The 13,464-nt window shown below is 41.2% G+C and overlaps 1 protein-coding gene across 2 annotated transcripts; it reads left to right on the forward strand.

Moving 5' to 3' along the window:
• Positions 1 to 284: 284 nt before the first annotated feature.
• On the forward strand, positions 285 to 13,373 carry LOC127935615 (integrator complex subunit 3). Of its 2 annotated transcripts, none has more exons than XM_052533686.1 (29): positions 285 to 625; positions 1,104 to 1,187; positions 2,453 to 2,536; positions 2,649 to 2,762; positions 2,941 to 3,025; positions 3,108 to 3,174; positions 3,302 to 3,443; positions 4,697 to 4,826; positions 4,928 to 5,025; positions 5,112 to 5,303; positions 5,385 to 5,472; positions 5,656 to 5,735; positions 6,055 to 6,146; positions 6,287 to 6,393; positions 7,032 to 7,151; positions 7,387 to 7,516; positions 7,607 to 7,661; positions 7,750 to 7,853; positions 8,198 to 8,362; positions 9,235 to 9,388; positions 9,473 to 9,541; positions 9,979 to 10,054; positions 10,479 to 10,592; positions 10,667 to 10,715; positions 10,804 to 10,974; positions 11,841 to 11,941; positions 12,068 to 12,140; positions 12,246 to 12,399; positions 12,494 to 13,373. In XM_052533686.1, the coding sequence occupies exons 1-29, from the start codon at positions 542 to 544 to the stop codon at positions 12,560 to 12,562; spliced, it is 3,051 nt and encodes a 1,016-aa protein (XP_052389646.1). In that variant the 5' UTR covers positions 285 to 541; the 3' UTR covers positions 12,563 to 13,373. The 2 variants fall into 2 exon arrangements, with proteins under 2 accessions (XP_052389646.1, XP_052389647.1); XM_052533687.1 differs by having other exon boundaries at positions 10,807 to 10,974.
• The last annotated feature ends 91 nt before the right edge of the window (positions 13,374 to 13,464 follow it).

Here is a 13,464-nt window from a genome sequence, read left to right on the forward strand (position 1 = left end):
ACATGACTAGATGTCTGCTGTTAACACGTTTAAAAGTCAGTACGCATTTGTCCAGGGTTTTTCGCTGCATCCCAACCTTAAACGTACTGTCTGTCTGAGTTTGTGCCCACATATTTACACCGAAGCATCGTTCAAGTCCATCTGCACGTCACGGGCTTCTTTTTGTCTGACGAGACTCGCTGACAGTGCCATCGCCGCGATTGGCCAACTGACACGTCAATCAAAACACCCAGCACGCGATTGGTATAAATAAGTCGCTCCGCTCCGCCTTCACTTCGCGTTCGGAACACTTCCGCTGAGCCACCATGCCCTGCGGAAGTTGAATTGTTACAGTCGGACACTGTGGAAACATTGGTGCGGTCGCGCAAAGGTGGCGAATTAAGAGTCGTAAACACACTGTAGGCGCCTAGGACTGGGCGGAGAGAGGGTTAACTTATTCATAAGCCCCTCAGACCCAAGTAAATATTGAAAGAAGGGTTTCAAATAGCGCCCTAAACCCCCGTCCGGTCCCGTGTGTGTGGGCGCAGCGAGGCGGGAGGAGATGGAGCCCTCGCCGGCTAAGAGTAAAGCGCAGGGTCGCCTTCTGGTGTCCACCAGCCTGGACGCCAAAGATGAGCTGGAGGAGGTAGGGATCGACTCATTCCCCTCTGCCGTCAACAGACGAGTCAGTGCGAAGAAAAACATGGAGAAAACTAAGTACAATAACAAAAGGACAAGCAGAATGGAGAAGTTGCAGGGATGGTTTTTGTAGTCTTTTGTGATCTTATGTGTTATATATGTGATTCAGATATAAATTATGGAGTTGTGGCAACGGTGTAAACATGATGTTTGCTGAACACACGATGATGTTATCATGTACTGAATGACAGCTGATTGTGGCAGTGACTCTTGTTCTGCTGGGGAAGGTTGATGGAAAATTGATGGAGTCATGCCTTAAATTGAGATTAGAATATTTATGCATGCATGAACTAATAGTGGGATCTGCAGTGTTTAAGAATTATTATTATTATTATTATTATTTTTGCCATGGCATTCATGCATGCAACTATAATGTTCTGTAATGTACTCATCAGTTTGTGTGTGTGTGTGTGTGTGTGTTTCAGCGCCTGGAGAGGTGTATGGGCATCACTACATCTATAACCAATGGACTGTCAGAGCGGGAAGCCAATGATGCCCTCACTGCTCATGTGAGTGTTTATCAGTTACACCCACTTATGATAACACACCAGGATTCACAGCATAAAAACCTGGACGTAGAATGGAATTTTAAAGTTGTGATTTTCAGACCTGGAAAAATTATAGAATTTTGGAAGAGGCTAAAAACAATGTACTATTTTCTAGTTTTGCTCTGCTCAGATTTGTTTGCCCACCTGTATGTTGTTCTTTTTGAGGGCTTGTGTATATAACTCCATGTCCATGACTTTAAGATATCTGTTGACCATGACCGGTTACATTAGTATAGTAAATATGGTCATTTAAATATATCACTTGACATTTGAAATTAATTTTAAAGTCCTTTTTTAAATCAGTTATCAATTAAATTTGTTATCAATCAGCTGTAATGGAAGATAATTTCACTGTTCTAAAAGTTCCCTGTTGTTCTACACATGCGATTCATATAAATCAGCAAATGTTATTCATAATGTGGAGTTCCAGCGAATGCCTTTTATACTTAAAAAAATGCAAATTTAAGCAGTAATCTACTTCACTGTATTGAGAATACTGTTGTGTCAGAATGGTTTTGTTTTGAGACATACTGTAAAATCTCTGCTATTACTTCAGCGGTGTCTATCTAAACTATTTTATAAAACAGTTGCTACATAGTATGAAGTATGGCAATTATCATTAAAAGTTATTACAGCAAATGGATTTAGCTTTATACTTCTGCTAGAAGATCTGTTGCTGAAATACTGTTTGTAAGTTTGGAGTCGGTATGCTCACCAAAGACTGCTTTCACTCGATCAATAATACAGTAAAACGGTAATGTTATGATATGTTATTACCATCTAAAGTAACTGTTTTCTATTTGAATATATTTAAAATATAATTTATTCCTCTGATTAAAGCTGAATTGTCAGCATCATTCCTCCATTCTTCAATGTCACATGGTCCTTCAGAAATCAGTATAATGTGCTGATTTGTCGCTCAAGAAAAAAAATTTATCAGAAAGAAGAACAGCATGACGTGCAATCAAGGTCTGCCGGTTAATGCGTATTGAGTTGTGTTGCTCACGTGAGATACATGGGATCGAATCTGGCCTGCAACCTGTAATATCCTGATCCGACTCCATTTTTCATTCATTACTGACTTAAAATTTGAAGTCATTAAAAGTGGCTAAAAGGATGGAAATAAAGTTTTATTAAACACTTTACAGAAACATGCTTTATTTAGAATGATGCTGATGCTGTTTAATGGAGATGGTGTGTGTGTGTGTGTGTGTGTGTGTGTGCAGGTTTGTAAGGGTCCACAGCAGCATGAGGAGGTGTGTCTGGGTCTCTTCACACTTCTGCTCACTGAGCCCCCACAAGCACAGAGGGTACGTTGATGCTTCACACACGAGATCTGATTCACATGCATGCCACAGAAAGCTCTCCTGCTCTCACTGTTCTCCCAGAATCCCACCACTAACACGGTGTTGTGTCCCGCAGTGCTACAGAGACCTGACGTTGCTGAATCGGGACGGCATGAACGTGGTGCTCATGAAAATCAACCAGATCCTCATGGAGAAGTTTCTCAAGCTGCAGGATGTGTGCCGTACACAGGTGGGCTGATGTCATTTACACTGGAGCTATTGATGAGTGGCATTCTAGAATGATTTATTTGGTCATTTTATTGTGTCCTTTTGTAAAAATGTACCTTTATTTTCAGTTGACTGACAATTTGTAATAGTTTTAGTTAAGAGTAAAAGCACTGATGCGGTCTCATCTTCTGTGTGGGCAGCTGGTGTGGTTGGTCAAAGAGCTGGTGAAGAGCGGAGTCATTGGAGCAGATGGGGTTCTCATGACGCTCATGAAACAGATCGCTGGTGTGTGCACACACAGATGCAAATCATGCTGTTATTTAAAGCAGACCCCTTCATCCTGTGTCTAACTTGCGTCAATCTGCAGGGGGAGACATATCCATGAAAAACCTGTGGTTGGCAGAGAGCGTGTTGGAGATCTTAGTGGAACAGAGGTGAGAAGTTTTGAGTCAGACAGCATGCAGCGTGATCATTGCACTGTGGGCGGTGACTGTGTCCATGCTAATAGACCAGCATGATTTTAAAGTTTCAGTTTCTTGAATGTATTTGTGTGATGGACAGGGAGTGGGTGCTGAAAAGTGGGATGTTAGTGGCCATGTCTGTGTACACATACCTGAGGCTCATAGTGGACCATGGGACGCCAAACCTGCTGCCCCTCAGACAGAGAGAGGTGGACCTCTGCATCGGTCTGCTCCGAGAGAGGGTGAGTACTGGAAAGATCTTTAAGAGGTAAAAATGGCCCCTTTCAGGTCGTGCTTCACAGGTCTTTCTGCTATGAAATCTTTACTAGTTTTTGTAAAGCAAATGTAGGAATAACATTTATTTTGTTAGATGAACACATATTGCATGCGTTGCGTATTTCAACACGTATTGCATTGCATTTTATGTTTCGACCACCACAATAGAAGCTACACAGCTTTGATCACAAAAACTAAGCATTAAAAAAATCATCCTACTAAGATGTATTATTGGGAGATGTAGAGTGATAACTTGCATGAGATGTTTTTTTTCTCTCCTTATGTATGAGCTCCCTATTTTCCCTTTATCATACATTATGTATATAAAAGCCTGACAAACTTGCATGCAATACTTTTTGTAGATAGGATGTGGTTATCCCACATTACACATTGAACCATGATGCAAAACTTTGAATCTGTATCACAGCATATCTTAATTCCCTTATCTGAATAATAAGCAAAAAAAAAAGGCCAGAAATGAAAACAAAGATAAATACTTTTTATTCAGAGTGACTCGTCATAGACTAATTTCAATGGCAGAGGTGAAGTGTCTCGCTGAAGGACACTAAATACATTGTGTGTCTCGCTGAAGGACACTAAATACATTGTGATGTCTGGATCAGGGTCGGCGGTTCCCAAGAGAGCACCTGGGATTGAACTTGTGACTTGAGCCAGCTGTGTTTCAATTAAACTGCCATCAGTTATTCAACAGATTTATAGACACCATGAAATTCGAAATGGATTGTACATACCTAATGTATGGAAATGTTCCTGTTCTTTTAGTGCACTGGGGCTTCAGCTAACAGAGATTTTGATAATCAAATAGTGATTACATGATATGCATGATAGATATAAACATAAAATATTTATATCTATAATACACCCTTGCAGTTCAAAAGTTTAGGGTCAGTAAGATATTTTTTTTAAATGCCCAATGAGGCTGTATTTATTTATTTTTCCAAAATACAGTAAAAACAGCAATTTTATGAAATATTACAGTGTAAAATAAAAACAAATTCTAAAATGCAATTTATTCCTGTGATGCGAAGCTGAATGTTCAACATCAAATCATGTGACATTTTTACTAGGTTCTTTGACGAAACCTAAAATTCAGAGGAACAGTTTTTATTTTAAATACTGGAATACATAATTTTATTTCACGTGCACATTACACATGTTGCTGCTGTTTCATGTTTTTACATTGTTTGCGTTTTAACAGTTCATGGAGTGTTTTATCATCGGGAGGGATCTGGTCAGACTCTTACAGATTGTGGCTCGTATTCCTGAGATGGAGTTGCTGTGGAGAGACCTGCTGCACAATCCTCAGACCCTTAGCCCACAGTTCACAGGTGTGTGTGAGAGGGAATTTACACAGCAATGCATCAGTTTTGGACATAAATAATATGCACAGTAAAATCTGTGTGTGTGTGTGTTTTTAAATTGTCTGCAGGTATATTGCAGCTCCTCACCGCTAGAACCTCACGCAAGTTTCTGGCCTGTCGACTCACCCCTGACATGGAGACCAAGCTGCTGTTCATGACCTCACGGGTAAATACTCACAAACACTTGACACTGAAACCACGATACGTCTATGACCTGAAACAGTCAAACCCTCTTGCTCTTCCTGGCTGCAGGTTCGGTTCGGCCAGCAGAAGCGCTATCAGGACTGGTTTCAGCGGCAGTATCTGTCCACAGCTGAAAGCCAGTCGCTGCGCTGTGACCTCATTCGTTACATATGCGGCGTGGTTCATCCGTCCAATGAAGTGCTGAGTTCTGACATTCTCCCGCGCTGGGCGATCATCGGATGGCTCCTGACTACCTGCACTGTAAGCAAGCACTAAAACATTCAGATTTTTCTGGATTTATGTATCACTGCTTAAGCTTTAACTCCATCTCTCTCTCTGCAGTCTAATGTTGCTGCATCTAATGCCAAACTGGCCTTGTTCTACGACTGGCTGCTCTTCAACCCGGAGAAAGACAGCATCATGAACATCGGTAAGAGAGGCAGGAAGCCATTATTAAGTCATTTAGATTTGATTTCATAAACAGACATGTACAGACCACATGCTTTGCCTTTACCCAGTCACTGATGCTCTGTTTTTTTGTTTTTTTATGTCTCTCTCTTTCTGCGTGTCTCTCTCTCTCTCTCCCTCTCTCTTTCTCACTCTTGTTTTTCAGAGCCAGCCATTTTAGTGATGCATCACTCCATGAAGCCACATCCTGCTATAACAGCCACACTACTGGACTTCATGTGTCGGGTGAGAAACTCTTTCTCACTTCTTATTTGATCTTTTATATCATTATTAGATCCGTTTTTAGTATCTTAATAATATTAACAGATGCAAAAAAATATATTTATATTTAAAGATTGTATAAGTAAATGTTGAAATTCACTAAGTTCACTAAGAAATTGAAGCTTATTGTAGTCTTACAAAAAAAAAAAAAAAAACTTTTTGCTGCTACAGTTAAAATAGTGTTTGGGAAATTATAATAGCCCATAATATCACAGGAAGTTCTGTGTGTTGTGAATGTCAGGCTTTTAAATCTTGGGATAACCTGTATTTTATTCCACTTCAGATCATCCCAAACTTCTTCCCTCCTCTTGAGGGGCAAGTGCGGCAGGGTGTGTTCAACTCTCTAAACTTCATCATGGAGAAGAGAGTTCTGGCGTGAGTTTAACACACACACACTCACTCACACACTCACACTCATTAACATGTGCTCATAACAGACACTTCATCAAGAAGTCCACCACTGTGTCTCTGCTGGTTTAGAGTTGTTTTCTTGACTATGTCTCTTGTTCTCTCAGTCACCTAGCACCTCTGTTTGACAACCCTAAACTGGATCGTGAGCTGCGCTCTATGCTGAGAGAACGCTTCCCAGAGTTCTGCAATTCCCCCTCGCCGCCCACTGAAGGTCAGCACTCCACATCACTGAATCAATGCCAGTCAGTCAGAAACAAAAGCTCCAAACCAATTTAGTCCACAAGAAATAAGACAAAACAGGGGTCCTTTTTTTTGTACTATTATTTGAAATGCACTACACTTGCATAAATCTTGATAAACCTCTTTTGCTGGGAAGAGGGATTTGTGACTCTTTGTGTGTGTGTGTGTGTGTGGTTCAGGATAAATGACAATGAATTTGATGCCCAAACATCACGTCACTACACTTTAAAAAAGGAAATTGTTGTCGTCCTTTATATAATTAAAAAATGAATTGACTATGCATGCATATCCATACACTGCTCGATACCAGAGGTTTTTTTCTGTAAGTCTTACTACTCCCCATCTCATCAGTGAAGTAAATATTGAGTACAAATATGAAGTGTGTGCAGTGGTCCTCAACATTTCTGGCTCTTTGTCAAGTTGGTTCTTAAATTAAAATTAAGAAGGAAGCCATTGTAGTTTGTAATAGAAATATTACAATTAATATCATTACATACATGGATTATAACATTACAAACCACAATCTCAAGAGCCAGTGGAATGAAATTCTGCTTGAGTTATGGCATGTTTTAATCTTGAAAAAAAAAAAAAAATCTGTACCTTTTGTAGCAAAAATGGAGGAATCTGTTCCCTTGGAGATGGACAATCATGTGCTTGATAAGGAGGATGGTTGCTATGACAGCACAGATGCTACCTTCAGTGATGATGAGGAAGAATTGAACAACAAGGGTAAGATGCTTGCAGTTATGGCAGATACACTTTAGCTCAGGCCTTCAGATCAACCAATTAGAAATAAGAGGCTCTGCTTCCCAGGGCTATTTCAGTTGGGATGTTCTCTGCTTTAGTATTCAATCATGACAGATTCTAGATCAGTGGCTCTGGCTCAGAATGATGCCCATTACCCACTTCTGTATTTTCAGTTCTCATCAGTGCTGTCATGATATGATCCCTTGTTTATCCCAAGGTAAAAAACGAGAGTTCAGGTTCCATCAGCTGAAGGAAACCTACATCGACGAGCCTGCTGACATCACACCTTTTGTCGACCAGTTGGACGAAACACTTAAAGAGCGGGTTCTGCAGCTGCAGAAAGGAAGGTGAGACACATGATTAATAACAGAGTGTGTTCCAGTTATAATAAGATCTCAGTTGCATGAGTCTCATTGGTGCGGTTCTTTCTCTCTCAGTGACACAGAAGCACATTGTGAGGTCATGCAGGAAATTGTGGATCTTATTTTAGAGGTGAGCCTTGTTCAGGGTGAACATTTCCTTCAGAGCTTTAAATACGGCTAATGATACACACTTGTCTTTTTTATTTGTGCTATTTCAGGAGGATTTTGACTCTGAGCAGATGTCCACCCTAGCTTCCTGTCTGGCTGAACTGTTTAAGAGTCACTTCAGAGGAGATGTGTTGCCTGAGGAGATCACAGAAGAGTATGTTTCCCTCTCTTTCTCAGCTTCCTGTCGAGTCTGTTTGCACATTATTTGGTGGATAGCTCTAGATATGTGTCTTGGGTTCCAGCCAGCATTGTGTCCTGATTCCGTTCCCTTCCTATTTTTTTTGTCACTATTTTTCATTTTTCTTAACGAAGAGGCTAATGGGATGCTGTTTGTGTGTGTGTGTGTGTGTGTGTGTGTTTGTGTGTGTGTGTGTGTGTGTGTGTGTGTGTGTGTGTGTGTGTGTGTGTGTGTGTGTGTGTGTGTGTGTGTGTGTGTGTGTGTGTGTGTGTGTGTGTGTGTGTGTGTGTGTGTGTGTGTGTGTGTGTGTGTGTGTGCAGGTCACTGGAGGAGTCTGTGTGTAAGCCGGTGTGTCTGATCTTCAGGAACTTGTGTCAGATGCAGGAGGACAACAGCGGCTTCTCTGTCCTGCTGGACATGCTCGGCGAGCTCTACCAGAAACAGCCGAAAATCGGTTATCATCTGCTCTACTACCTCAAAGCTAGGTAGGGTCAAAAAGTGCAAATAATAACTATAAATTGGCAAGTGATGAGCAACAAGACATATTGCCAGTCGGTTGGTTTCTGTTCTGTTAAGACCATGACACACCAAGCTGATGGTCTTCCAGTGTCAGGCTGTCTGCCCCTTGGCACTAGACTGACCCTGTCGATGGCTTTTTGGCCAACTGAGCAAGTTGAATTGGCTGCGAAGCCAGTCGTTGAGGAAGATCACTCTCATGAGCTGAAGTGAAGAAAACCAGCAAACATAGAAGGCTCTTCTCATTGTTTATCAGCAGTCCTAGCTATTCTGGTTCCTCCTTTTGAATGACAAATACAGACTGCTGCCACCTGCTGGTATGGAGAGTTAATTACACTCATAAAGGCCCATACGGAGTAGAGGTCTTCTCGGGTCCTAAAATCTGTACCTGACCCAAATAACTTCTTACCCCGAACGCCCTCCATGAACACGCAGCTTAATGAAGTGAGTGGCTTTTCCTGATGGATCTCGTATCTATAAGATGCATTTCTGTATGTAAGGTTACAAACGTTTGTTTCTTTTTTACATGCATTTCTCCAAAATGCACTTAAGCGTACGCTGACATATGCATCCGGATTGTTTAAAAGAATTTGTATCTTTTTTGAAAAAGTACGTTTATTTTAAGTCACCCAAGCTGCTTGGGTCAGACCACAGGTTTTTGGATCCAAGTAGACCTGTGAAGACCTCTAATACAGAGCATGTATTTAATTAAATAATGCCCTGAACAATTTGATAATCGATTTAAGCCATGATGCAAGGCCGTTTTTTCTTTCGATTAAATGTGCAGCCATACTCTGAACTCTCAGCATTTCACAGTAGACTGTTTTGTGCATCTTTGTAGCAAAGCAGCAGCGGGGAAGATGAGCCTGTACGAGTCCTTTGCTCATGCCACGGCTCTGGGCGACCTGCACACCTGCTTGATGATGGACATGAAGGCCTGTCAGGAGGATGATGTGAGGCTCCTGTGTTACCTAACCCCCTCCATCTATTCAGAGGTAACGCACGTCATGCTCAAACACCATGAGCCTGCAAAAGAGCCGTGCTTGACTTCTTCCTGTGTCTGTGTCTGTGTTGAACAGTTCCCAGACGAGACCCTGCGCAGTGGAGAGCTCCTCAACATGATCGTGGCTGTCATTGATTCAGCACAGGTTACAAATAATCACTTTTAAATTGAAAGTTCACAAAAAAATTGAAATTCTGTCTTTTACTCACCTTTGTGTCATTCCAAACCCATAATACTTTGATTCACCACAAAAACGAATCAAGATATTTTAATGAAACCTGGGAGAATTATTTCTCTTCATAGGAAGTCTATTATACCAAAAATTTGATGCCTCAGAAAGTTCATAAACATGTTCAGATTTCATATTTAACGCATGCAATATGGTAAACAGCCTTACTTACTTGTTGCACTTGAACAACCTCACTGGTTCTCGCCTGACAAGCAGGTATGGTGTGACGAGTGTGAGTAGATGATGAAAAAAAATCCTATTTTTTGCTGATTTTCCCTCTAACGCTGATTAAACTTAAATTATTGTTTTCTTCAAATCTCTTTTAACCTCTTCCTCTTGTTGTCACCTCACAGCTTCAGGAGCTGATGTGTCACGTGATGATGGGTAATCTGGTGATGTTCCGTAAAGACTCGGTACTCAACATCCTCAGTAAGTTTTCAAGCTCTGATGGTTCTCTGTCTGACCCCATAAGTCTCTGTTCAAATTGTATAGTTACACCAAAACAAACCAAGCACCAAATTTGAAAAATCAATGGAGGCTTGAGTCAAAAATACCCTCCAAACTCAAGATAAGGGTGCAAAAATGCCCTTGTGTAATTAAATCTGTTACAGGTGTCACGGTTAAAGTGAAATGTGGATATGAATAAAAAGTGCATAAGTGTTCTTTGCTCACTTTATGTATATAATTTGTTTCCAGTGTGAATAACCATTTAATATGCTACTAAAAAATCTTTTATGCAAAAACCAATGTATATCAAACATATTTACCACTAGTGCTTTATCTGTGTGAATGTGCCAGACATTGTTCCATTGCTTTGTGAAGCTCATTTTGTTTCTGTGCATCTGTGTTTTAGTTCAGTCTCTGGACTGGGAGACGTTTGAGCAGTACAGCACATGGCAGCTCTTCCTGGTGCACAGTATCCCTCTGGAGACCATTATTCCCATTTTACAGCACCTCAAATACAAGGGTGAGCAGACATCTCTCGCCGTCACTCTACACATACTCAGGCCACCCATAATCCTATTCACCCTTTACTCACAGAACATCCCGAGGCTCTGTCCTGCCTGCTGCTGCAGTTACGAAGAGAAAAGTAAGTCTTTTCACTCAAATGGTTATTATCTTGTCTTTTGTGGGACACAGTCATCTTTTTCTTTTCTTTTTTTTGCTGTGTTGTGCTGAAGGCCGAGTGAGGAGATGGTGAAGATGGTTCTGAGCCGGCCTTATCACCTAGAGGACCAGTTCACCACCAGCATCCTGCGGCACTGGGCGGCGAAACACGACGACCTGCTGGGAGAACACATCAAAGCCCTGCTCATCAAGAACAACAGCATGCCCCGGAAACGACAGAGGTAGTGACATTCAGCCCTCTGACCCGAAGGGCCTGGGCTCTGGACACAAAAGATGAGATTCAAGCTCAAGTGGATTGAACCCAGGCTCTATAGCTCTGGAGAAACATCAAATAGTTTAAATATTTATACCGTAAAATTAACCAATATTTTGAAGATCTTGCTAGTGGGCCTGTTTTCTGCTCACTTGTTGTTCTGACTTGCAAGTATGATGGCACCAAGATAAAAATATTTAACAGCAACTCTTATTTAAACCTCTGTAGCAAGTAGCCCATATTGCTGAAGTTTGATTTATTCCACAAATATATTATTAAATATCCTTAAATTATTAAAAAGCTTTTGTGTGTGAAAACACTATTTTAAGTAAACCTATATTTGCCCTAAACATTTTGCATTTTCTGAATCGAAATAATGAATCACTATTTGTTCTTTGTTTTTAAAGAAATTAATTTCATTCAGTAGGGATGCATTAAATGGACCACATTTCTGTTTCTAACAAATGCTTTTAAACTTTCTATTCAAAGGATCCTGAAATGTATCCGGGTTTCCACAAAAATATTAAACTGCGCAACTGTTTTCAACACTGACAGATATGTTTCTTGAGCTGCAAATCAGCATATAAGAATGATTTCTGAAGGATCATGTGACACTGAAGACTGGAGCAATGATGCTGAGAATTAAACTGAAATCACAGAAATTACATTTTAAAACTGCTATAATATTCCACAAGCATTGTATTATGATCAAATTGCAGCCTTAGTGATCATAAGAGACATCTTTGAAAAACATTACAAAATCTTACCAACCTCAAACTTTGTTTTGAATTGTTAAAGAGACACACATTAGAGTTGTGTTGTGTTTTTGTGTAGTTTAAGGAGCTCCAGCAGTAAACTGGCTCAGCTGACCCTGGAACAGATGCTGGAACATCTGGACAGTTTGAGACTCAATCTCAGCAACACCAAGAACAACTGTGAGTTCAACATCCAGCTCTTACAGTCCTTCAAACAGCATTCAACTCTAAGCAGCCTGATTGTCATTTTCACCGCTCATATTGATTTAAACAATGCCTTCTGAATTGTTCCTGTTGGTGTATCAGTCTTTTCCCAGACGCCAATATTACAGGCCCTACAGCATGTTCAGGCCAGCTGCGATGAGGCCCACAAAATGAGGTTTGCTGGCTAAAGCACAAATACTGTTATTTTATTAGATCAGATTATCTTCCTTTTATTCTATTTTCAAATTCTTCTTTGACTTACTGTCCTTTCTTCTGCCAGATTCAGTGATCTTTTCTCGTTAGCTGAGGACTATGAGGATTCCACCAAACAACACAAACCTCGACGCAAAGCCCCAGCGTCTTCTCCACGATCCCGCAAGGGTGCTGCTCCTCAAACCTGCAATGAAGAGGAGAGTGCATCCAGCAGCGCTTCGGTAAATCCAAACTCACCATCACGAAAGCCTTCAGGCCAGCAGCCTTATTATCATCATGTCGTGTTTAAAATGCCTTTTGTTGATGCTTCTCCAGGAGGAAGAGGATTCCAAACCCAAAGCCTCCAAGAGAAAACGGAGAGGAGTAGGATCTGACAGCGACTGAGAGGACAAACCCTCGTCTCAAAGCCAAACCACGCCCCCTCTGCGACTGACGTCACTGGAGACTTCCTGCCAATCATCTGCTCCAGTCACTCAGGGGCAGCCTGTCCAAACACACTCCTCCTGACGGGGCACAACTCTTTCTCTGGACTCAAATGCAGCTGAGCCTGGGAGACCAGCCTCTACGATCTCTAACCACTGGACTCCTCGGCTACTTCAAGCTGAAGAGTTTGGTTAAGTGTGAGGACGGGCGCAGTGGGGGGCGGCTAAACCTGGAGAACTAACATCCAGACTGGCATAGACTGACAGACAGACTGCCTTAAAGGAGAGGCTCACTTAATGTTCCCCAATGGCCCACCCATTAAATATACAGTGATTACCGCTAACGGTATTGAACCCAGACTGTCACATGAATTACAGGGATCTTAAACCGATTCAAGATTTTACTGTGTTTCGAGGTTCGTTTTGGAGTAGTGTAAAGCTGATAGGGCTCTTCAGGTTCAAGCCTTTTATCTTTTCATGCTGAACAGACCTTTCCCCCATGCCCATCATAAATAAAGATTGACGCTCACTGTCCTGTTCGGACGCCGTGGCTCTTCAGAGTGGAGCCGAGGCTTTACAGAGGGTCTGAGAGTTTTAATTTCATGTCTGAAATGAAAGCAGGACCTACAAACGAAGGACTCTTGACTTGATGGACTTTTTAAGCAATTCTTTCTACTGACTTATTTTCATAAAAACAGATTGCAACTATGTTAAAGGACTATGATATTAATAAAAAAGGGTGGGAAAAGTTTGGTTTTCTTGCCAGAAGGTCACGTTTGAAGTCTTACATTCTTGTTGGGATGAAAAACAATCGTGTTAGCTGTACTCAAACATTTCTTTAGTTAGCTTACTGAATGTAAACTT

The sequence above is a fragment of the Carassius gibelio genome, chromosome A19 (genome assembly GCF_023724105.1).
Source record: "Carassius gibelio isolate Cgi1373 ecotype wild population from Czech Republic chromosome A19, carGib1.2-hapl.c, whole genome shotgun sequence".
Taxonomy (NCBI): domain Eukaryota; kingdom Metazoa; phylum Chordata; class Actinopteri; order Cypriniformes; family Cyprinidae; genus Carassius; species Carassius gibelio.

Excerpts from the sequence above, each read along its gene's own strand:
- LOC127935615 (XM_052533686.1), top strand. The coding sequence starts at position 542 with ATGGAGCCCTCGCCGGCTAAGAGTAAAGCGCAGGGTCGCCTTCTGGTG. Across the intron at positions 2,763-2,940 it reads AGGATGTGTGCCGTACACAG|CTGGTGTGGTTGGTCAAAGA; the intron begins GTGGGCTGATGT and ends CTGTGTGGGCAG. Across the intron at positions 7,517-7,606 it reads CTGCAGCTGCAGAAAGGAAG|TGACACAGAAGCACATTGTG; the intron begins GTGAGACACATG and ends TTTCTCTCTCAG.